Source organism: Hippocampus comes, unplaced genomic scaffold (genome assembly GCF_001891065.2).
Source record: "Hippocampus comes isolate QL1 unplaced genomic scaffold, H_comes_QL1_v1.1 scaffold314, whole genome shotgun sequence".
Taxonomy (NCBI): domain Eukaryota; kingdom Metazoa; phylum Chordata; class Actinopteri; order Syngnathiformes; family Syngnathidae; genus Hippocampus; species Hippocampus comes.
In genome coordinates, this window is record NW_017805152.1 from 517,792 (window position 1) to 541,449 (window position 23,658).

Below are 23,658 nucleotides of genomic sequence, written 5' to 3' on the forward strand. Positions count from 1 at the left end.
ATACTTTACAACAGCACACGGACGTTTTTACTTTTTTTTTAATCAAGCAACAGGACAATTAACCTCAAAAGATTTTAGGGAACTGCCTTTCATGACACATCAGTTGTCGATTTCATAAGATTCAGAAGGTCACTTAAGAGATGTTCTTTCAAATGGCACAAAAAAAAAACTATCGAAGCTCGGCTGTCCTCATTTTTATGAAAAGCACATCTCCCGACCGAGCTTGAAGAAAGCAGCTGCACAAATCAAAGGTAATGTCTGTTTCATCCATTTATTTATTTAGTTATTTACAAGGAGGCACATTACTAGTATCAGACAGAGCTCTGCCCATAAACATTTTAATGCGGTGATGCAAAACTAAATCAAACAATTCAGGGTCATTGGATAAATCTATCCAGCTTCAACTGGCATGAAAACAGAGAATATGTTATCTTCAAACTGGAATTCAGCCCAAATACCCTTTGCCTCAGTTTCCTGTCGCATAATGGGGAGCATGTGCAGGACAGAACAGACTCAAAGCCCACCCACCCACCCCCACCTTGTTGTTTCTTCACTCCTGGTTGGAATCTTGGCATGAGCCGCCATGTGCAGACCTGTCTGAATCAGCAAAGAGAGAAAACGAAAATACAGTGAGGGGATTGTTGCTACATCTCCCCATATCAGTCTTGAGAGCAGAAGTAAACATTTGATTTGACATCAACAGATGAATACAGGTGAGGGATCAACAGTTTGCCTTTTAGCTCCACGTGTTTACATCTGGCTGTGGATAGCAATAGCAACCATTTTATTTGAGCAGAAATATTGAAACTGGCATTTCTTGCTCTGCAGATGGTTATTGAAACAATAACGCTGAATGTGTACAGTTTTCCCGTAGGAAGTACAGCCAGCATAAAAGTTAAGCATATAACCAATATGAAAACCAGAGAGTGGTTTCATAGGGGCGAGGTGGGGTGAATCAGAGTTATACTCCGCCGACTCCTCGAAGACTGCTGCGATAGGCACCAGCATGCCCGCTTTCTGATAGCGTGACGCCAAATTGGTGTTTGGAAGTTGAGCCAAACTGGCAACAGCTCAGCGTGAAAAGTCTACATGACGCTTGCGTGCCTTTGTTCTGCTTCTCTCTATGGCTTGAACGAAAAGTGAAAAATTCAACCACCTTGAGGGATTTGAAGGAGTACTATAGTACATACATTAAAAACAAATTCTGAATGTATGAAAGTAAAGAGCAGGACAACTGAGCACGCAAGTTCCGTAACATATACCAAACCTTCATTTCCGCTGACACACGGCTTATTCTGTTTTTACTATCTACTCTTGTTTTGGTGTTCTGCTGCGACATGGATAACTGAGTTCTTATGAGCAACAAGGAAGAAACAAGACATGTTGTTACTTTTAGGATCAGGAGCATGAGCAAAAACCATGCACAACCTGCAGATGATAGTCACACACCGCTGCAGGATGACATTTGACTCATAAAGCATGACTGATCGCGGGTCAGCCAATGCAGGAGTGCCCAAGCACATCCCACAAATGTTCGCTTGGGTTAAGGTCAGGCTGGTTGGCAGGCCATTCTATTCCTTCCACTCAGAAATACGAGAGGTAATCTGTGTGTGTGTGGCCGAGTGTCATTTTGGTGGATGGAATTTGGCCGCAGACTGTGTTGAATTCTTTCATTGACGGCAGGCCTAGTTGTTCCAGGAACGAACATGGTGCGGGCCAGGCACCATCACGCTACAACCGCCACGGCACTGTCAACTTCTTGGAGTGCCGAAATCCCGAATCACGAGTAAATGTTTACAATGCAGAATGCTGTTTGGCATCAGGGTTGAAAATTCTACATACCACGTGCACACTCAGTTGTGCTGCTCGTCCCAAGAATTGTGCTGTTTATTTTATTTCAATTTTTGGCAGAGAGTATCATTTACTGTAGAAGGAAACAAACAGATTTTTCAATGGTACATTTTTTGGAAATACAGTATACATATAATTTAACGTTTTCTTTTGTGAAGCAACCAAATTGCTTTCTTCCATAAAAATGTATTCATGTCAAAAAAAAAAAAGTCATGTTTTTTGAGTGCTGTAATACTTTCATCGCGTTGTGTATCGCATTTCTTACAGCTGTAGATGTGGAAGGCAATGCATTTGTAATCAGTCTCCAAAGTGATGATGATGGATTGTTGTTCAGCCTCTGAATCATTTAGCGTTTGCAGAGTTGCAGCCGGTGCATAAGAGAGAAATGTGGGACAGGCGTCTTTGCAGTTGTTCCTCTTTATGCATCTGTGCCTCAGTAACATGCTCCACTTTCCGCCCTTGTCTGGAGCCTCTTGTGAACCCCTTCCCCTACCCACACCCTCACCTCCAGTCTCACAAACGCTCACACACGCACGCATCGACAATAGGATCTGTTCCGGCTTATTTTACCAATTCCAATCCTTTGTTTTGGATTATTGATTAATATCATGATGTCGATCAAAAAGTTACCCTTTTACATTATATCAAGGTTTCTGTACATATGAAACATTTCCCTTGTTTGCTTGATGGATTCTTTATTATTCCTTACCCCGTGAGTGATACTCACCGTCATTTATGATTGTCTGCAGCTTCGTCGCTCTTCACATATGGCACCTCTTCCTCCTTCTGCCTGCATCCGATGGTAAGAATAATTATACGCAACATTAAAGGGGAAGTCAACTCGAACAATTTCTTCGCAATAATGTGTTCCATGCAGATACACAAGTCTAAACATAGTATTCTGATTCATACTGCGTTTGTGGAATATGAATGAAGCAGAAAAATCAACCCATTTTTATCCATCTCAAGGGGTGGCCATTCCATTTTGCCACTTGCTGTCGACTGAAAATGACATCACAGTTGCTCAAGGGGTCAGGTAACGACCAATCATGGCTCAGTTTGCCAACATCACATGACCAAACTCTGAAAACAGGTCTAAACCCACCCGCATGGTCACGCTAAGGTCTCTGTGAGGTACTTGCAAGAGCAATGCTTTTCTCCCCTTGACCCCCTTGTCCTGGAAAAGGTATACTGTTTGTAAACATTGGAGCCCGATAATTAGCCACATGGGGTACATTAGCGAAGGTTGTCTCTCCCTGACATACACTATTTCTGACGACCAAAATAAATCTTGTAGGAGGGATGGGATGAAAACATGAGTTTGGCGCCTCCACAAAAAACAATGACAGAGACATGATATCAATATTTGCCTTTTTTTGTAACTCGACTGTATCATAAGGAAGTGACACCTCAAAATCTCAATATTTTGGCCCAAAGAGAATTTTCTGCGGAGAATGACGAATGACTTCTACTTACGGGTTGATTTTACTGGAGAATCTATGCCGCAGGATGAGACCGATGCTGGTGAGGACCATCATTGTGGTGCACATGATCCTTCCCCAAGGATCTCCTTGCGATTAGAGCGGTGAGACCTCCGCTCCCATTGAAAGCCTCGAAATGAAAAGGCAAACGTTTGTGGTGCAACAATCAGACTATTCCTGTCTTCCCTCTTGGCTGTGACTCTCGATCGTCAAGATTAGCTCAGAGGATTAGCTGGGATCAAGGAGGGGTGAGATCTGGCTGGCATGACGAGCAGGCAAACAGAGCCTGCTGTGGGGCTCCGTCCCAAAAACAACCATCATGAGATTCGTTATCAGAATGTCAGCTGACCGGTTAGCGTGTATGCCTCACATTTCTGAGCTGCGGGGTTTGAATCTCAGCTCTGGATTTCGACGATGGATGTGTTTATTATTAAGACTCAACATGTGTTGGGTTTTCTCCAAATATTCCGGCTTCCTCTCACATTACAAAAACATGCATGAACAAATGCAGGAACAACTGCCGCACACCAGTATCGCATATCATCGAGTCACATGGCTTTTTCATTTTTTTTTTATTTCAAAACATTGGTAAATATGGATCCAAAGGTGCATCATGATGAGAAAATCTACTGTCGTTACTGTTAAAAATGTAAAAATGTGTCCAATAGGGAAGACAGACTTGAACGAAGCATCATGGGAAATTTACATGGCCGTTTTCAGGTTTGTACTGTACACATTCATTACAAGGCACATTCCATGTGTCAAATGTGTCCTCTTGTCCTTTGTTACACTTTCCAAACTTCCACTCTTTACCTGGGTTGGCTCCCAAAAATTGAGATTCCAGTTTCTTTGACGACTTCTAGTCTAATCCAGACTCATGAACATAGCTACGGCATAGCAGCGAAAGATAACAGAATTGCTCCATATCGGTTTAGCTCACGTGCGCGCCCTATGCAGTGTATCCTATGTACTATATTCCATAGCTGCCCATAGACAAAATGACACGGTATTTCTGAGATACAGGTTCTGTGAAGATACATCATTTCAAAGCTAAGACGGTCTTCCGTGAGGACACACGGTCAGAGGTCTAGAGATGCGCACCATTCGATAAACCCGCTTCAACCTTCACCCGGTTGAGCTGGAGAGCGTCGTCCAACCCACTTCCTTGTAGGTGGTTGTGATACTGGTGTAGATTGTAGCCAAGAGTTTAGTCCAGGCTCCCGCCACCTCTGCTGTCATCACGTCTGAGTACTCTTCCGCCAAAACTTCCAGGATAACGCCACTGAGGAACTGACAGGCACACAAATGGGGCAGATAAGATGCAAAATGTAGAGTTCGTGCATACTCTTCAAATCCATTAATTTCTGGTGCAAGATATTTCTGGTACTGTCTGTTACACCAAAGAAAAGATTTCCATCCATAGAACCTACAAAACCAAAGAATGTGGTGAGTTCATCGCAATTTTTCTGCGCCAATCAGCCTCAAGAGGTGCACCAAAACATTCGTATTGAATGTCATGCAAAACATTGGCAAATCTTGTGAGATTTTGGCTTTATGGGCCTTTGCATTGGCTTTGTTTTTCAGTTTACTTTTTCTTTGGCTTTTAGTGATTTTTTTTTTTTTTTTTGGTGGGGTTACGCTATCAAAAAAGGCCACAAGCAATGGCAACGAGCAAATATTCTGTACGCTCCCGCCAATAGTGTAATTGAAATTTAGCTTACCAGATTGTCACAATGACAATTGTATTCTGAAGGCTAATTTGCACCGATGACCCTTAAGTAGGTCTATTTGTGTTTTTTAATTCATGTCTCTTTATGTTCCTTATCTCCACCAACAATACCTTGAAGTACACAGGCTCCACTTTGTGTCGAAGCGCATGCGCTTTGCCAAGTAGCTTCAGCACTGAGGCCAGCTTGTCTGGGTTCTCCAGGTTCTCCACCAGCGTATTGATACTGTTCATGACTCTGCGGGCGTGGTTCCTCAGCTGGGCGCTCTTTTCCAGTTCCTCCAGTTCCGTCATGTTCTTAAACTTGCTGAAGTATTGCTTGGATGAGGGGTAGCTAACAAACAGCCTGTCCGGAAGATGAGAGAGAAAGTACAGGACTCATTAGCACATCTGCATCACATTTCTATGGTACAGAGCTGGGATTTCATCTCCGGCCTTCCTCTGTGGAGTTTGCATATGTCCCCTGTAATTGCATAGGTTTTCTCCGGGTACTCTGGCTTCCTTCCACAATCCAAAACATGTGTTTTAGGTTGACGGAGATTTTAAAATTGCCCATATGTGATCACCTGAGTCTGGCTGCACCCTGCCTCCCGTCCAAAGTCAGCTGGGATAGGCTCTAGGTCGCCTTCTTGACAAGCAGGATAGAAAATAGATAGTTGGGCTTTTAGCTCTTCACTATGATTCAAAATACAACACGCCATTATGTGTGAAATAAAGTGGTCAAATATCAATGTGATTTTTAAAATTCAGATTTCTGCTGGTACTGATATATTTCATTAAACCATATGTCACACAAGTACAAAAAAATGTTTCACATGTTCCCTAAATTTTGACAGAATTTTGACAAAATAACAAGTGCTTTATTTTTTTTTAACCACTGCTATGCCCTGAGGCACATGGAGGGGCTTTAAAAACTCACCCCCCTCCCATGGTTAAGGGAGAGGCCCAGAGCATCTGGTAATGTAATCCTGATGTTCTGTTTCCTTTTCTTTCACCAAACAACTGCTAATTAACTTTTAAACCGAGAGCTGCCTTTTGAGACATTGCATTTGTGAACTGAAATTCCTGAAAATAGGATGGAGGATGGATGTTCAGCTCTATGTAGATGGAGGGCCTCTGTAAGTATTCCAATTGGATTCTTACAAGCTAATGAGGGACCACGATGTTTAATCTTTCGCGCATGGAATTGAACCACCTGTGGTTGCATATAAATAGCCTCATTAGTATATTAAACGACCATTGGAGCCTTAATCCTTCGTTATCTATTCTTCAAGATGAACCCAGGTTCTGAACCCGGAGAAAGTTTTTAATTTCACAGGCTGTGTCAAAGTCAGATAATATCCGCAACCCGTAAGAGGGCACGGGCAGTTTAAGAGCTTAAAAGTTTACTCTGAACCTTGATGGAAAGGACTCTTGGCACCGAGCAGGAAATTTACAATGGTCGCGCTTATCGATGAAGATTCATTCTTCAAATTCCGAGAATTTCTTTCCCAGTTTTGTCCTTCTTAATGCAGTAAACAAAATATAAATGTGGAGCACTGCCAAATAGACGGCAATAGCACACATATTAAGATGTATTGACTTCATACAAGTAGGTTTTTTTATTTTATTTTATTTTATTTTTTTTTGAGGAAACTCTTCAATGGGATTCCATAGGCCTAGAAATTGTACGTTGGTACTGGCATTCTTAATAAAGATTTGAGTGAGTGTTTTTTTTTTTCTAAAGTTCACTCTTTCAACCCCGATACCCGTCATCTGTAAGCAATATATAGATGACTTGGAAGAGTTATATGCTTTGCATTCCATCTGAGGTCCCTTTAAACATTCAGCTCATAGGCATATATAAAGATACGGAGGGTCATGCAATGAATTATGACCCCCCCCCAAAAAAAAATGTTGATAAACCTGCGGATCCTCGCTCTTTCTGTTTACTCCATGAAGAGACAACAACCACAGCTGTGAAGCCTTCAAGAATAAACCATAGCAGACTGCGTGATCCACCACACTTGGATGAAATGGATGTTTACATGACGGCTTAACAAAATTCAAAAATGCTGTATGCAAAAAAAAAAAAAAAAAAAAAACAGTCTCAAGTCACCCTCCCCCCCAAAAAGCTGTCTTGAAGGTCTGATTGCTTGTGATATATTCGAGCCACCGTGGGATGCCTGGCATTCAAAACATGACCCGCATCAAGGGAGGGAGCCCTTTGAGAGCCAAGGGTGTCTGATTGACGGATTATTGTTTATCCTGTTTGCCTCTACACTTTGATGAATGGGATTATGGACAAGGAGGAAAGTGAGACAATTATATCCAAAATCATGACTGGCTACGCTCCTTTACACGTCATATAAAAGGTCTGAAAAGATCACCTCTAGACACGTGCCACATATACATATATTTATATATATATTCTGCAACAGATAAGCATCAAAATGCCTTGACGTTCTAGACAAACATATCTGATCATTACGGAACTAACTGATGATGCGGAGCTGTAGAGAATGAAACGTATGTGCAGTAAAATGTCTTGAGAATCAAATAAGAAACAGTCAGCGAAAATATTGCTGTCAACAAGAGAGTAAAACTAAATACCTGATAAGTATGGCCACTCCAACATCATCGCAGTTCTGGTAGACTTTTGCCCAGGAGTCCTGGATGTTCACCTTATCCTTGTCAGTCAGCGGGCTTGGTCTCTCCAGGTGGTCCACCTCTCCCTCTCCCTGCATCCTCTCCATCTAGGAACACAGCTGATCAGTGCTTAACACATGCCGAAGCCAGGGCAACGATCTTTCCCCAGCTCACCTCCAAAATGAAGAACAAAAAGTCAAATCCGACCTTTTTTCTCGTCTTGGCTCTTTCCCGGTGATGGGCGAGAGGGGGAGAAAGCTGCTTCCCTTTCCGTCTTTGCCCAATGAGACTCGTTGCTCCCCAGCCCTGAATCTCTGCTGAGCGATAGTGTGAGTGAAGAACAGGCTGGAAAAAACACAAGAAACACACGCAGCGAATGAGGAGGAGCTTCTGTACTCTCTTTCACACACACTCCCTCTCCTCCTGCTCCCCTTTCCACCTCACTTTTTATAAGTGCTGTTTGATGAAAACATGATGAGATAGACGTCTGAAAAAAATAATCCGCGGTCAGAGATACAATGTGAGATTAAGACCTAAAAAAAATAAATAAAAATAAAGACACACACTTCCACTATTCCCACTCTTAACTGTTCAAGAGATTAACCTCGAATCGTTTTCAATTCCACACAAAGCCAGACCAACATAAATGCAAAAGCACACCAATGGGTGTAAATTAAACAGAATGACGTCAATCAGAAATAGGACAGATTCTCATTCATTTTGATTTGTTCTTTGTCGCAAGACTACGTCACAGCATGGTCCCAAACCCCAAAACACCCCGCCCCACTCCGCACACACACACACACACACAGGATGCACTCTTTGAAATGTATACTATTCACCCTTGCTGTGAGCCTGTTGTGACAAAGGTTCTCCAAGGAAATAGTACATCTTGGTTTTGTTGCCACAGCTGAGAACGGGCTCCGATTTCAATGCTGGTCGGGCAAGGAACACCAATCACTCAAGAATTAGTCCAGGGCCACCTGTTGAGAGAAAAAAAAATGTCACTATTCACAGCCGATATTGTTGAGCTACAATGTGTATGCAGAAGGTGTGAAAAATGTACAGACGCGGGTTAAACGTTGACAGGCGTGTCATTAATGATCAAACTGGTTAGAAAAAAGAAAAGGCAGCAACACAATGTTGTATGCACTTGCCACTGCCATCCTGTGTTGTCATTGTTTGCACGTCAAACCAGCATTCTTTGTGGATGTCACCAATTTATTGCGCTGTACCTCAACGTAGCTTGTAGGAGTCATCAGGTTTCAGATGATTGATTGACATCATGCTCACAAATTCAGATCAGGTCGACTTCAATTGAGAATTGAATATTTAACATCCAAAGGCAACATAAATAATGTCAATAGCTATTGGAATCTAAATGCTTGAGTTTACACATGAAAGGGTGGCAGTCGGGGACGGCACCAGGATGTTTTTCTCTCCCTAGACTGATAAATAGGGCGGCTGAGATAATTATTTATGAATATATTTTTGCCTATCAAATAAAAAGATGGAGGGCTTAACTGGGGCTATAAAGATTTCTGACAGGGCTAAAGTACAAACGAGCCCCGGTGCAGCGCTTACACATCCCAGTAATAAATCATGGTCTACATTGTTTTAAAGCTCATTTGTGACGAATACTTATGTCTCCCACATCACTGTAATAAATTTGACCAGCGTAATAGCACTTAGAGAGCCTCAATTAATGAGGTTGTATTTGGTATAAGTTAAAAATCCTTGCGTTGTTCATTATCTGGCAAACGTGCTCACATTATTGCCAATAAAGATAAATTAGAAGATTACAACTTGCAGAAACAACACCCAAAGGAATGAAAGGTTGAACCGGCTGCTCTCACCAAAGCGTTTTCTTGGAGCCAAACGGTGACACACAAACACACATACTGCAGCAGGAGCGACGCGATTCGTAATGTTTGTCCAAAAGAAGCTTCCGTATTAACCAATATCGGGTGATGCTTGGACCAGCGGCATGGTACCTGAACTAGTCAGGTATCACGCAGTCGTTTGATCACCGCAACACGTTCTAGAAAATTGCAAGTGGCGCATAATGTTCCCGTGCTACACTTTTCTGACGTGAAAAACAAATTGAAAGTTGTAGTTTCGATTGGCACGGTTTAAGTGAACAGGCGAGCGCGCGAGCGGCTAGCGCGGCAGCTAACGTCAACGTCACGAGAACAAAACTGCTCCCCAAAAAAAGCTGTTTTCACCCAAAATCCAGTGTGGAGCCTCGGTCGTGGACCAAATAACATCAGCAACAACACAATGAACGTCGCAAAAAGTGGCTATCGCGTGTTCTCGGCAAATTCCTCCGTCGCATGCACAGAACTGGCGAAGAAGATAACAGAGTAAGAATATTGTCATGGATCATCGGCTCATTACTAGATCTTGCATGCCAAACAGAACTTTCCAAATAACACATTTGTTTCCATCTTATGTTAACCTATTAAACCTGTCTTTTGACGAGTTATTCACAACGCTACATACGATGTAGAATGCTTGCACTGATGGCCAATTAGGCCATGAAGTTCTTCTGACATTTTGAAAGACCGCTTGTCTGCGTGTGCAACACAAACGGAAGATTATTTTAAATGTTGTTCTTTTGCTCTTCAGGCGACTTGGAGTTGAATTGGGAAAGTCTGTTGTCTTTCAAGAGTCTAATAGTGGTAAGAGAAACTATTGAAATGCTAAGTCAGTGTATGTGAATGCGAAGGGACTGAAGTACTCGGTCTTTATGCAGAGACAAGAGTGGATGTAAAAGAATCTGTTCGTGGGCAAACCATCTTCATCATTCAGACCATCCCAAGGTGAGTGGAGAGGCTCGAGACATCCGCACACTGCAGCTGTAATTTAATATGTCATATTCTATTTGTGGTTGTAGTTCCAGTGATTTGTCACCTTGTCACTTTACTCCAAGCAGAGATGTCAACACGGCAATCATGGAGTTGCTGGTTATGGCCTACGCCCTCAAGACCTCTTGTGCAAAGAACATTATTGGGGTTATTCCGTACTTCCCCTACAGCAAACAGTGCAAGATGAGGAAAAGGGGCTCCATAGTATGTAAGCTGTTGGCTTCCATGTTGGCAAAAGCAGGTAAAGAGCGTCTCTGTTATCGTATTCATATATTCATATACATACCCTTATTTCCTGTTTGCATTCAAAAAAAAAATCTCATCGACGTGTATTCTCCTATGAAGGGCTAACACACATTATCACCATGGACTTGCATCAGAAAGAGATCCAGGGTTTCTTTTCTTTTCCGGTGGACAATTTGCGGGCCTCCCCATTCTTGATCCAGTATATCCAAGAGGAGGTGATAATTCCACCCAAGCAAACTTGTTGGCGCTTGAATAATGCACCGCTTTAAATCTGTGATAAGGGTTTTTTTTTTCTTTCTCATTTGCCTATAGATTCCGGATTACAGGAATGCCATCATCGTGGCCAAATCCCCAGCAGCGGCCAAGAGGTAAAGGCATGGAAAAAACACTCGCACAGATTTTACCTTCCTGTGATCAATGATGTTGTGTCACAAAATATACTTAGCCTTGGTATTGGCATCTGAGGAAATCTGATTGATATAAATCAATGATTGCTGACAATAAATAGTAAATGATAATAAATAAAATGTCAATTTTATTCTAATTTATTTTTATGCGCTATCATAGCCAAGTGCACAAATGCAGAGCACACCTGGGAAATTTCAGCCATTTTCTGCGTCTTGCTAGCTGCTCGCCTGTCTCTTAAAAGTTGTGTGTGTGCGTGTGTCTGTAGTGACTTTTGGGACAACCAACATAGTACAGCAATGCTCCTGATGAAACACTAAAATACGTATCTGGTCAGTGGATTCTGATCAATTTTGGAATGGTGAATAAGGCTCATTCTGATGTAGTCGTTCAAACGGTCTGCCCGTCTACCGATGAAGACATGCAACGTATTATGTGGAGGGTGCAATGTTTTGTCATTGATTCTCGTAGAGCTCAGTCCTATGCGGAACGCTTGCGCTTGGGTCTGGCTGTGATTCACGGCGAGGCTCAGTGTTCCGAGTCGGACATGGCCGACGGAAGGCATTCACCGCCATGTGTGCGCAACACCACAGGACACACAGGATTGGAGCTGCCCTGTAAGCGAGATGTTTTTTTTTTTTTTAATTGATGACTTCAATTGTGTTTTCTGGTGTGATTTTTCTGCTGTGACTTTGTAGGTACGATGAACCCAAAAGCAGCACATTTTATTTTATTTTTCCGACTGGAACTGCGATAATACTGACTGACATTCCTCCCAGCCTTTTGTTCATTTGCCACACTTGAAGCAAGCGAATGAGAGGTTTTAGGCTGTTTTTCACTCGTGCCCTCAGTTGTACGTGAAGAAATAGGACGCGTGCGATGGCATGCTTTCATTTGCTCAATATTCCGTTGCTTATCACATCGCAACCTTCACCTACCTCCAAAACAACCTACATTGAATGAGTTGTTGCCCCCTTTGAACTGTTTGCAGTTGTCAACTAATTATATAAAAGCGGGAAACGATAGATTTTGCACAGGATACGAATGCTCGATTTAACCACCTTCCATGAATTATGCGTTGCGAACACTTTGATACCGGCGTCCGAGCTTTCGGGCATCGAAGTCGATCCCAATACGCTTTTACTGCATGTGAGACAAGTTTGATTTGTATATTTTGTTGCATGGACTATGAATTGACATCTGTGGGTTTTCATCTTTTTATTCATAGTTTATCATTTCCCAGCACATTCATTTATATCGGTAAGGATCAGCCGCACAACCGAGTCTTTCCAAAATAAATTCGAACGGTTGTGTCATTGGCAAATGACTCCAAAAAAAAAAGCTCACAGCCACAACGTCCCCTTTTATTGAGCGAAAATAGCTTTGTTTTTGTTTTTTTAACCTATGTTTTTATTCTTAACCTTGACTTTAAAAATCCTCCCCTGGAGCCGTCATTGTCAAATTCCATCCATATCTACACGTCGATATCTATCTATCGACGCGACAGATCCAAAGCATTGAGGGAATGAGCCGCAAGAGGATTTTCCAAGTCTTGGCATCATGTGTTTGTGTACTATGTGTGTGCATTTGTGTTTAACGTGGTGTTTATTTGTTGGCGATAGCAGGCAAACAACAAGCTCCGTTCCCTGGCATAGAGCTTCCAAGTACGAGCGTAAAACCCTAACCTCCATCTAACTACCAAATGGTTCCTCTTCAAATGGTTCCTCAGTTGTTCGTGCATGTGCTGGCAAAAGGGTTTGTGACGCATCCTGGGAAAATAGTCTGGATTGACGAAGGGCAACCGGTGCAAAGACGTTCAAAGTTTACGACAAGCGGGAAAAGAAACGCTCCTTGCCTTGACTGTGTCTGGCACAATTGTGCTTGTTTAAAATGATTGCACCGCGCCTCAGATTCCAGACAGTTAGTTCTACAAGATGGCCCAAACCTCCTTTGTTTTGTAGTGTTCTGATTTTATTCCCCCCCCCCCCTAAAAAAAAAAATCAAACCAGAACCACGTCAAGCATCTTTTATTCTTCACTTCAATACCTGGACTCATCTTGCCAATCGGCACATGTTGCATCTTTGTTCAACCCGCTCCTTTGCGAAAACCCAATTAACGTTTGTTGCACTTCTCGACCGCATGTGACGAGACCAATGAAGCATGCTTTCCTAACGGAAAATTATTTACCTGAGGGAAGAGGAAACGTGAAGAACGATTTCGCTTTTAAGCATTCACTTAATATCCCCAAACTCAGTTTTTTTTTTTTTTACCCGGTTCGTCATCAACCTTTTCATTTGTTTTTTTTCCATTTGTTGACAAAAGTGCAGCTTTACACTTTCAAGTAGATCGGCCTCCTCTCATGTTTCAAAGCGTCTCGGCAAGTCGTATAGAACTTGACAAAAGTGCCCTTGACCGCAAGCGTGGCTATCATTGGTTTGACTTCAAAGCGTTGACGTTGACTGACTGATGCTGTGCGCCTCACGGCATTCAGTCGTGTTGCACAAGGCATGCGCCTCCTCTCTCTTCTCCCTGAGACTTTTCCTCTTAGAATTTGCTTGGTTGGCTGATTGTCTCCTTCAACCCTTTGAATTAACTCAAGCATTTACATGGTCAGCAATTCTCACAATGCAGCCGAATTTCAACCACCAAAGGCAATTGGCTCTGTTGTAATCACTCCCAACGCAACGTCGGCCTTGCTTCCGCCATATTGCGCCATGAAGTTGCGACGCTTGGCAAAAGCAGACCCTAAAGACAAGCCGGGCTAAATTGAATGCCCATTTTGGGGTGTTTTATTGGCGATGTTTAGTATGATTTGTTCAAGCCGAATTTGAAAGTTAAGCAAATGCATATTGTCTGGATTTGATTCCTTTTTTTTTTTTTTTTTTTTTGCACATCAAAAGCGAAAAACCTGCTCAGATCTCCTGTGCTTGGCAGGCGAGGCGCATTGTGGTTATTGCGGCGCATGTATGCAAATATTTGCTGGAAGCAGTGACGTTGGACTGGCGATTGACCCGAAAGATTGGCAACCGTGATTGAAGAAACCCTCAGCGGTGGTTGCCGTCCTCTGTTGTCCACTGTCAACTCTGGTTTCTCTGGTGCATAACTTGTTCCTATGCACACTGCTGGCATCTGCCTGCCCCACAGGCGGTTGACGCGCTGCCTTCTGATTGGGTATCCTGGGCAGAAAAGCTTTCTTTGCATGGCGCATGTGCTGCACATTCTGGCATTTCAAATCAACCTCTTATAGGTGGGGTAGAATGGGGGGAAGAATTTTGAGAAGTAACATTCTCTTGCCAATTTCAAGTCAAGACAGCTTTCTGTTTTCAACTGAAACATTTACTGCGAGGAAGGAATTTGGCAGACTACTTTTCCTCAAAAAAAAAAAAAAAAAACGAACCATTTTCTCGACCCATTTTACCCAATCTACCGAGAATGACTTGTGATCAGGCGGGCTGCGGAGTCGGCAATGCCGCTAACGCAAACTAATTTCTCTTTCCAGTAATGATGGCCAAGGAGAAACCTCCCATAACTGTCGTTGGGGATGTGGGGGGAAGAATTGCCATCATCGTGGTAAGAGGTTGCAAAAGTGTATCCCCCCCCCCCCACCCCTGTATTGTTGATTGTATCCCACCATGGGGTTACATTCAGCTGTCCGCCTACATTTTTGACGATCGTGATTTGATTTTTGTGTTCGCGTATGTACAAGGTACATGTACTTGAGAGTACACTCGATGTTCATGCCACAAATTGCCAGAAACACTCTACCAAATAGTTGGGGTGGTATCCAACCATCTTCACAAACACAAAACAGATTTTTTTTGGTTTTGTTTTTTTTGGTGTGGTGGGTGTCTTTCAGCCTCAAGCCCCCACTAATCATTAACCGCTGTGCTTGCTTCCCAGGACGACATCATAGACGATGTCGGAGACTTTGTCGCAGCCGCTGAGATCTTGAAAGAGAGAGGCGCGTACAAAATTTATATCATGGCCACACATGGATTACTCTCTGCCGATGCTCCACGTCTCATCGAGGAGTCGGCCATTGATGAGGTGAGGACAAGTGAATTGTTCATTAACTTTCCAATGTTTCCTTTAAGTTGAGGTTTTCTGAGGCACTTAGTTTTGTTTCCATTAACTGTAGGCCATAATCATCAACCGTCAAGAAATAAAGGCTAGAAATATTTTCTACTATGTGTAATGAATCCATACACGTAATATATGAGTTTCCGTATCTGAAATTAGTGCTTAATATTTTTCAATATTGATTTTTTTTTTAATGTACCGTTTTCCTGATCAGTAGGCAACAGAGCCGACTGTCAACCTCGTAGAACTTGCAAATTTAGGTTTGTGTTAGCATTTCATTGGAAGTAAGGATTTTTATTTGATGTATTTTGAGGTGGTGGTGACAAATACAGTCCCGCATGAAGTGCAGAAGCTCCAGTGTCCAAAAATCAAGACGGTAGACGTCAGTATGATCCTGGCTGAGGCCATCCGCCGTATCCACAATGGAGAGTCCATGGCTTACTTGTTTCGCAACATTGCTGTGGACGACTAGAGTGTAAACCAGAGAGGTGGCTCTGGGGGTGACTGAAGGGAGATGCGCTTGTTTGGGCTTTCCTGCTCCTTCAACGACACTACTGTGATGATTTAAAAAAAAAAGATATGCAATACATATCTAAGTCAAGAGTTTTTCCCTGTACTTTAACTTAAAAAAAAATCTCCATCAAATGCAATATAGTTAAAAAAAAGGTTTACGGGATTTAACTATTTTATTTTTCATCATGCTGAAATTAAGATTAAGTATACAGTGCATTTTGAAGTCCCGTCTTTCTGGAATTATTATTTCCATAACCCAAGATGATTTGTCGTTGCTTGAAAAACAAACGAACAAAACTAGTAAGGTACTAAATATTCAGTGACTAAGAAGTAGCAAAACACGTCTCCTTGCTGTTAATGAGTCTGCAACTCTCTTGCTGGCCTTTCTGGTCGGAGCTGCGTTGCACTTTGATCAGCTTGCATTTATGACGGGGTATGTGGTTTTCAGCCACCCCAACACCTCGTTGCGACCAAGGTTTTTTTTTTGTTGTTTTTTTTTGGCACCATATTATACTTTTAATTGTCACATCGGTTATGTTGAGTTACTAGAAGGAACTGCACTGTTTACACTGCAAACATCATTGAACTATTGCAGAGAAAAATCCCTCTTACCCCATTAGATGAATTTGTTGGTATTCATATAGCTTGTGAGTCGCTGATAGTGCAGTGGCACACTCGCCTGTCTTGTGTGCGGGCAGCGTGGGATCGGTTCCCACTCGGTGGCGGTGTGAATAGTTATTCATCTCTTGTCAGCTGGGATCGACTCCCGCGACCCTGTTCTGGATAAGCGCCGTTGAAGATGGATGGATACCATCCTGTGTTTGTTGTTGTTCGACTAACACATTCAATTCATGTACTTAAAAACAACTGTGATAATATAGTTCACATTACTATTACTAAACTATTATTGTTAGCAGCGACACGGTGTTGAACAGTCTTCATTTACGTTGTTGGTCTGTGGTACTACCGCGTCATGTCTGCTGCTCTGTTCAGTTAGCCATTTAGCTTCGCTTTATTTTCCAAAAAGTATTTTCACCAGTGTGTGCTGTTTGCGCTCATGTAATGCCTTTTTTTCAGTCAACATTTTAAGTGTTGGTCCTTAGCTCAATAATGAAATTGAAATACTTTTGGCTCAAGGATCTTGTCAAAACTTACTTTGAATAAATCCCAAAAGGCAATGCTGATTTGTGATTTCCACTCTCAAACATGCTAGCTAGCAATATGGTATGACTGTTGGCAGGCACCCCGTCTGTGTATAGTGTTAAACAAGCAAAAAAAAAAAAAAACATTTATTTATGCTAGCATATTAAGTGGCAAAAATTAAACTTGTAAATTTCCATTGCCATTTTGTGAGCCTCGGACCAAAATTCACATGATTTTTAGACTCCACCAAAATGAAAACACAACCACTGGGTGCCTGGATTAGATGATGACAAGATTTATGGTATTCAGAAAAAAAAGAGGTAGAATGGCAACAGTGTGCAAATATGTAATTACCGTCTTAGTGTACACGTAAATTGACTTGTTTCCCATTGACCTATGTATGTTTTGAACACGTGCACCTTTTGATCATGAGAAATGATGCTTAGTCTGTATCTTAACATAGCTCTCTGCTCAGGGACATATACTTTATGAGCCAATGCAAACTACTATGTCAATGTTGTTGATGTTGGGGTGCTTGCTTTTTGCTATTTGTTGTGTAGCTTTCAATGCATTTTTTTCTCATCAACGATACTGTAAAGGCATGTGCTGATTCGCAAGCAGGAAGTTGCTGTACAGTAATTGAATGATGTCTTCCCGTTTTTCGCTGTCCGCTTCCCACATAAATGTTTGTCATTGTAAAATAAAAGAAGCGATTTGCCATACCGGTGCCTTTATCCAATACTAATGTTGATGTGAATGCAAGAGAAATGATGTAAAAATGGACGATTTGATTAGAATACGTAGTGTTTTATATCATGTTCTTTCAGTCCAGGAACAAAGACCTAAGCAGCTTTCCACATCGTTCCAACATGTCCACAAAAAGCCATATTTTTTTAATCTCTCCTTTTATCGAGAAATGACACCCGAAAGTTGCATTCTGAGCCAATTTTTCAAACTGCTGCATGACAAATGTTGACCATGAGAGGGCGATATCGGACAGCCACGAGCTGCTTGACTTCTGTGGGGCCAATTCTTCACTTTCAAATAACGTGACGGAATGGAAATAATGAATTACAGATTGTCTTTATTGATCAGCGATAGATAGAAAGACAGATTAGTCCATCTTTAAATTCACTTCTTGTGATATCATTTAGAGGCAATTCTTACAATGAGGAGTCCTTTGAGGGCTCCATCCAGTCAGCCACCCATCAATGTAGTCACCACTCATTTTCATGCAGTACAGTACTTCCTTTTCAGTGAATTTTCAAATCGGTCTCGTCTATGCCATCACTTCATTAGGAGAGGAGGCAGCCGCCGGCCTTGTTCATTTTAGGCATCTCTTTCTTCTCCTTGGGAAAAGTCTCCCTCCTGTGGCACAGTGTCGGACTAAGCCAGCTGGGCAGGTTGGCTTGCTGTAAAAGCTCCTGGAACACCTGGAGCACGTTAATGTTGTCTTTGGCAGATGCCTCCACGAAAGCGTTGTTCCAGTCCAGCTCCACTGTCGAGACGACATCCTCACTTGACACTAAACGCTCGTGGTGGCGGTCAATCTTGTTTCCTATCACCACAATTGGCGTGTACTTGTCCTCCTTGACTTCCAGAATCTCATCCCGCAGACGCTTAACCGCCTCCAGGGATGCCGGGTCGTTCACTGCATAGACCAGTGCAAAGGCATCGCTGTTCTGGATGGAGAGCCTTCTCATGGCTGGGAAAGAGTAGCTGCCGCTGGTGTCCATGATGTTGATGTTGACTTTGACCCCCCCGACCTCATACTCCTTCCTGTGGAGCTCTTCTACCGTGCGGCGGTGCTTGGGTTCAAAGGTGTCCTTTAAGAAGCGCTGGATGAGGGCTGTCTTCCCCACACCCGCTGCTCCCAGAAACACTAGTCGCACATTTGTCCTCTCTTTTTCTTCAAGAGACATACTGGCGGAGTAACTGAACTCTTGGTGAAAGAAGCCCTCTAATCCCTGCAGCGTAAATTGTATTTAGTGAAGTGCATTAAGGACGGGAAGATGAGGACTTCTAAAACTGGAGTCGATGAAGCCGGACGGACAATCCGCACGCTGTATTTATGTTCACACCCAGGGCTGCCTCCCCCTGTCATCCAATCCAATCATCACAGAGGCGGTCATGTGATATCAGACATTCAAAGACATACTGTTGATGCGCTCGCTATCTATCCATGGGGCTGTCACTAATTTCTCCCCAGACTTCGAATGATGGAGACATCGAATAATGAAGCAAATTAACATATTGGACTAAAGCAACGTTTCATTGGTATTCGGTTGCAATTCCTGTCAAAAGACAGCTTTTCAGTTGTGCGCATTTGAATAAATTCATTTATTTTGGCCTTGTATATTTTACTTGATTCCAAAGCAATCAACATGATCTCTCTACAGATTGTACATGAATTCTCGATTCATTTTCCACTAATGCGGTGGTGTGCCATCGCTGACCTTTGCTAATAAAAATATTTTCAGTCACTTTTCAGTCACGTCGGTATCCTTAACCCCCGCCATAAGCGAGAAATCACTGTCATCCGTTAATATTCCTCCTATCGTTGCTCTATTAAAAACGACATAGGACGTCTGTCAACATGAAGTCCTGCTAGCAAATCCCCCAAGTTCATGCACACCGATATGTTCTGCTCTCTCTCCCTAATCCGGCCTTTCACTCTGTACCCTTGTGTCTTCACACATAATGAGATGGCACATGCTTGTTGCTTCCAGAATTGTTTTCAGACCGACTCTCTCTCTTGCAGGCTTTCTGGGAGGGAACATCCAGTCCTGGTAATGAGAGGTGTGGTCGTGCTGGCATAATGTTTGCATCTCCTCTAATTACATTACTCCGTGGTGCCGTCCCTACTTTATAGCATTAACTGGGCTGCGTCTGCATTTGAGTTGTTTTTCCAAACGTGCATATATGCATAAATAACACATACTTTTGAGCATTGATGGCTCATGGGGTTCAAGGGTTCACTTGCAACATTTGACTCCTTGTATTTGGGATGAAGGCATGAATTTCATGTTTATGTTGGGCAAGGATTTTTTTTTCATCATGTTTATGAGTTGCCACTTTAAACTAGTTGGCGTAGCAGTTTGAACGCCCGAGACTAGAGTTAAAAGGGCTCAAAACTCAGAGACTCCTCACTCCATTCACCGCATTCTGCACTTCGCGCTGCACTCATCTGTGCTTTCATCGCGCTTCCAAGTCCTCTCGCGAATGTTGGTCGCCCGGCACCACAACAGCGTCAGGGGGGGGGAAAGGGACAGTTTATCCTCCGACAAAGGTTCAGCATTCTGCTCTTGGCAGGTTAACCTTTCTCCGGCCACTGGAGAACATGCTTCCTTGCTGGGTACATCAACTGCTGATGTAAGCGGCGGTCACATTTTATAGGCACGGACTTTTCTTGGGCGAATGACCAACCTGTCCTACTCAGAATACATCTTTTGATGTATGAAATAAAACGAAGAGTATATGTTTGTCACGCGTGTGTTGCAAAATCAAGATGCATCTCATATGAGAAGTTTTTCGTATATTTTTCAAGTTTTTATTTTCATTTCTGTGAAAAATACATTGACAGTGCAAAAATCAAAGCCGGTGTTTTGTTTTTGTGTATTTGTTGCAAACTTTAGTAACATAAAAAAAAAAAAATTAAAAAACAGTATATGCGCTCAAACTGCTTCCTGTGGCTTTAGAGGAAATTAGCATTCAGTGGCAAATGGTGGCTTCTGCAAAAAATATATATATTTACAGTACATATACAAAACACACATTCTGAAAAAAAATATGACCATAAAACACTCATTAGTAAGTTCAAACTTGCTTCTATCATGACAGGATAAATGTCACCAATGTGACATGCAACGTCATACAGAGCCACTGTAGTTTGAATTTGCTCCCGGATGAAGTTCGTGAATGTTTGACCATGACCACCTCTTGAAATGAGACGTATTTCTTCAGCTGGGTAATCCATAATGAGCAGTTGTAAATTTGGTTTCCTGTGCTGTCTTGCACTTTTATTGAGCTTAGGATATTGTAGCGTCCATATTGGTCAAAGTCTTCCTTTGAGCTGAGTGAAGTTAAGTTCTCATCTCCCTTGAACCAGTGGATTTCACCCCGGCTGTAAACTCCGTGGAACCAGCAGCTTGCCACGGACTCATTAACCAAGTAGTTTTGACTTCCAAGGCAGTCTGGGGAGATAAACAACCACGAGAAGAATCAAAACAAGGCAAATAGAAATGAGAAAAAATAGCAAACTCACCTTGTACGGTGATAAAACTGGTGCTGTAGTTTACCCCGACCTGTGAGCGAAATTTGCAGAGGTACTTTCCTTGGTGGTTGGGCATTACGTTGAAGAGTCTCAGAGTGAGTTTATGGAGCGATCCGTCCGTTTCCTTCTGGCACCCGACGGCAGAGTCCATGTTGCCCATCGTGTCACATAATGTTTTGTTTTGACCGGTCCAGGAAAATGATTTAACATCCAACAACTTGTAAGAGCTGGCCTCACATGTCAGCGTTACGTTGTCCCCACAGCGGGCCACCTTTTCGGGGGTCGTATTCAGATAAATATCTGCCCTCAGAGAATATGGTAGAGATCATCAAAGTCACATTATAGTTCATCTCAAAATGTGTTCAGAAATATGACAGTCAGTGTAGAACAGTAACCTCACCCACAAATGTATCGGCATGCTATTTGATGCGGCGAGATCTAAAGTTGTTTTTCAAAAATTGTTAACGGAGCTATAAAACGCTCATCGAGGGTTTTTATTCAGAGCGTTGGAATAAATTGTGGTGGTCAACACATTTTTAGGATCACATCATCATGTGGTCTATTGACGATGAATCCACTTCTGGATAGCCCTTAACAAAAACTTGAATTTGAGGTAAAACTGCAATTTCCAGTTTGAATCGGATACAAATGGAAGAAATTTTGATTTATTGTGAGTTGGACACGCTTAACCCTGCCCTGGCCAAATGAAGGGATTTGTGCTGAGAAGTGCGAGAGCTTGAAAAGCAAATGTTGCAGCTCGACAAAACAAAGAGATTTTACCCTATAAACGTTATATAGGCAAGGTCAGACAATCCCGTCCACATGCCATCCAAATAACGTGTAATATCGCTTGATTATCTCGTGAACCTTCTGGTATTTTCGGCCCGTCTTGTCACGTAGTGTTGCTACCTTCACCATAGTGTACATAGCCCACTACTGCCACCTGCAGGTCAATGGTTTTATCACAGGATTCTAGCTAAAATCAGATCCGAAAACGAAACAAAACTTTCAATTGCAGTATATTTAACACTTTTTAAAACACTTTTTTTTTTTACTAATTTTGCACCTGCATGCCGTATCCTCAACCTATTTCTGTATGTGACCATTTTTTTTAACACTACACTACACTTTAAAATTACACTTCACTTCCTCCATTGTGCCAGTAGCATAAATAAAAGGGGGGAAATAAACCGTCAAGAAGATTGAACCGATACATTTGCCAGAAAAGAACCAGTTTTATTCACAACCCCTGTATTAGTTGATACGATGGTGCTTTACTTTACTATCTACAGATGGGCTTGAGACAAATCATTTCACAAAGACAGCACTCACCCGTGGTGGCAATTGCCAGGGAGAACCACATGATGGAAAACCAGTTGAAAACGCGCGTCCCAACGCCACAGGAGCAAATGCTTCTTTTTATCTGCACAGTTGTAGCATTTGTCAAATAAAAAGTACAGGTAGGGGGGAAAAAAAGTATGCAATTTTCGGACATGTTTCTTGGTGGTTTTTACTCACCATGATGGTCTTTTGCACACACTGTGAAGGTGACTTTTGTGATCCGGGTGAAAACTTTCTGCAGTTGTTATATCCACTTCACCGCAGAGAGAACCAAGCGTGGCTTCTTGTAACTTCAGGTGTGGTGTGATGTGTGTGTTTGAACGTGAAAGAACATGTCCCGGAATGACAGTTGAGGCTTGTGAGTAGTGAAGGTCTCTACCCCCCCCCCCCCCCCCCCCCAGGATTTTGTTTGACAACCTTTTGAGGTAGTGACTGCAATCAAATGCGCTTTTAGTGGGGACTTCTGCCCCTCTCTTCAGGTGTTTTGGCCCACTCTTGATGAGCAAATTGCTCCATTTGTGCAGGCGCTCTCTCTCTCTCCAGATGGCACCTTTCAGATCATTTCACAGATGTTCAATAAGATTTAACGTTGGATCAGATCTCACAGCAGGCCACTTCAAAATAGTCCGATGTTTTGCTCTTCGCCATTGGCGGGGTTTTTTACACTGAGTGATTTTGGGTCATTATCCTGTTGCAATAACAAATTACCTGCCACGGAGAACCAAGCTTTCTGGCACTGTGCAGCATGTTTGTCTCTCGAATACCTTGAAAGTATTGAGTTTTCGGAGTACGCTGTACAGATTCAAGGCACGGCACGGCAGAATAGAGCGGAGCCTCTTCCGTGTTTCACATTGGATGCAGTGTTCTGTTCTTAGTATGCTTTGTTATCGGCCTTCCCAACATTTCCAGGATTGTCTCATTTGTACACAGGAAATTCTTGCCCATTTATCATGATTTCTTATCCACAGTGGTGCCCTCCTTGGTCGTCTTTCACGAAGTCCATTTTGACCCCAACGATGGTGCAATATGACGCTGATGTGCCTTGACCTTGAAGTTCACCTTGAATTTATTTGGAGGTTCTCTTTTGTTACCAACCGTATTAT

General features: G+C 42.5%; 4 protein-coding genes across 12 annotated transcripts; 1 reads left to right on the plus strand and 3 right to left on the minus strand.

The window, feature by feature from the left end:
• Positions 1 to 252: 252 nt before the first annotated feature.
• LOC109514927 (cytoglobin-1-like) lies at positions 253 to 8,660 on the minus strand. 5 transcript variants are annotated; one of them, XM_019868390.1, is made up of 7 exons: positions 8,529 to 8,660; positions 7,861 to 8,031; positions 7,651 to 7,793; positions 5,173 to 5,404; positions 3,328 to 4,622; positions 2,579 to 2,641; positions 253 to 593 (listed from the first exon to the last, which is right to left on the minus strand). In XM_019868390.1, the coding sequence occupies exons 3-5, from the start codon at positions 7,791 to 7,793 to the stop codon at positions 4,458 to 4,460; spliced, it is 540 nt and encodes a 179-aa protein (XP_019723949.1). In that variant the 5' UTR covers positions 7,861 to 8,031; positions 8,529 to 8,660; the 3' UTR covers positions 253 to 593; positions 2,579 to 2,641; positions 3,328 to 4,457. The 5 variants fall into 5 exon arrangements, with proteins under 5 accessions (XP_019723949.1, XP_019723947.1, XP_019723951.1 ...); XM_019868388.1 differs by having other exon boundaries at positions 7,894 to 8,031; positions 8,529 to 8,655; XM_019868392.1 differs by having other exon boundaries at positions 253 to 597; positions 7,894 to 8,031; positions 8,529 to 8,655.
• Positions 8,661 to 9,622: 962 nt separating this feature from the next.
• Positions 9,623 to 16,545, plus strand: LOC109514892 (phosphoribosyl pyrophosphate synthase-associated protein 1). Of its 4 annotated transcripts, none has more exons than XM_019868325.1 (11): positions 9,623 to 10,049; positions 10,315 to 10,367; positions 10,442 to 10,508; positions 10,622 to 10,794; positions 10,899 to 11,014; positions 11,112 to 11,167; positions 11,676 to 11,821; positions 12,830 to 12,868; positions 14,705 to 14,775; positions 15,106 to 15,252; positions 15,599 to 16,545. In XM_019868325.1, the coding sequence occupies exons 1-11, from the start codon at positions 9,967 to 9,969 to the stop codon at positions 15,755 to 15,757; spliced, it is 1,110 nt and encodes a 369-aa protein (XP_019723884.1). In that variant the 5' UTR covers positions 9,623 to 9,966; the 3' UTR covers positions 15,758 to 16,545. The 4 variants fall into 4 exon arrangements, with proteins under 4 accessions (XP_019723884.1, XP_019723883.1, XP_019723886.1 ...); XM_019868324.1 differs by having other exon boundaries at positions 9,624 to 10,049; positions 12,827 to 12,868; XM_019868327.1 differs by having other exon boundaries at positions 9,624 to 9,693; positions 12,827 to 12,868.
• A 1,191-nt stretch (positions 16,546 to 17,736) lies between these two features.
• LOC109514894 (ras-related protein Rap-1b-like) lies at positions 17,737 to 18,998 on the minus strand. The gene has a single exon (XM_019868330.1). The coding sequence runs from the start codon at positions 18,861 to 18,863 to the stop codon at positions 18,237 to 18,239; it is 627 nt and encodes a 208-aa protein (XP_019723889.1). The 5' UTR covers positions 18,864 to 18,998; the 3' UTR covers positions 17,737 to 18,236.
• A 1,512-nt stretch (positions 18,999 to 20,510) lies between these two features.
• LOC109514893 (uncharacterized) lies at positions 20,511 to 22,880 on the minus strand. Of its 2 annotated transcripts, XM_019868329.1 has the most exons (5): positions 22,733 to 22,880; positions 22,547 to 22,637; positions 21,206 to 21,514; positions 20,750 to 21,134; positions 20,511 to 20,672 (listed from the first exon to the last, which is right to left on the minus strand). In XM_019868329.1, the coding sequence occupies exons 1-4, from the start codon at positions 22,733 to 22,735 to the stop codon at positions 20,773 to 20,775; spliced, it is 765 nt and encodes a 254-aa protein (XP_019723888.1). In that variant the 5' UTR covers positions 22,736 to 22,880; the 3' UTR covers positions 20,511 to 20,672; positions 20,750 to 20,772. The 2 variants fall into 2 exon arrangements, with proteins under 2 accessions (XP_019723888.1, XP_019723887.1); XM_019868328.1 differs by having other exon boundaries at positions 20,601 to 21,134; positions 22,733 to 22,879.
• Between the last annotated feature and the right edge of the window lie 778 nt (positions 22,881 to 23,658).

Coding starts and splice junctions, on each gene's coding strand:
- LOC109514927 (XM_019868390.1), bottom strand. CDS start 7,793: ATGGAGAGGATGCAGGGAGAGGGAGAGGTGGACCACCTGGAGAGACCA. Junction 5,405..7,650: donor GGAGTGGCCATACTTATCAG/GTATTTAGTTTT, acceptor TCTTCCGGACAG/GCTGTTTGTTAGCTACCCCT. Junction 4,623..5,172: donor TGGAGCCTGTGTACTTCAAG/GTATTGTTGGTG, acceptor TGTGCCTGTCAG/TTCCTCAGTGGCGTTATCCT.
- LOC109514893 (XM_019868329.1), bottom strand. Junction 21,515..22,546: donor CCTGGCAATTGCCACCACGG/GTGAGTGCTGTC, acceptor CTCTGAGGGCAG/ATATTTATCTGAATACGACC. Junction 21,135..21,205: donor CAGTTTTATCACCGTACAAG/GTGAGTTTGCTA, acceptor TTATCTCCCCAG/ACTGCCTTGGAAGTCAAAAC.
- LOC109514894 (XM_019868330.1), bottom strand. CDS start 18,863: ATGTCTCTTGAAGAAAAAGAGAGGACAAATGTGCGACTAGTGTTTCTG.
- LOC109514892 (XM_019868324.1), top strand. CDS start 9,967: ATGAACGTCGCAAAAAGTGGCTATCGCGTGTTCTCGGCAAATTCCTCC. Junction 10,050..10,314: donor CTGGCGAAGAAGATAACAGA/GTAAGAATATTG, acceptor TTTGCTCTTCAG/GCGACTTGGAGTTGAATTGG. Junction 11,822..12,826: donor CACAGGATTGGAGCTGCCCT/GTAAGCGAGATG, acceptor TGTTGGCGATAG/CAGGCAAACAACAAGCTCCG.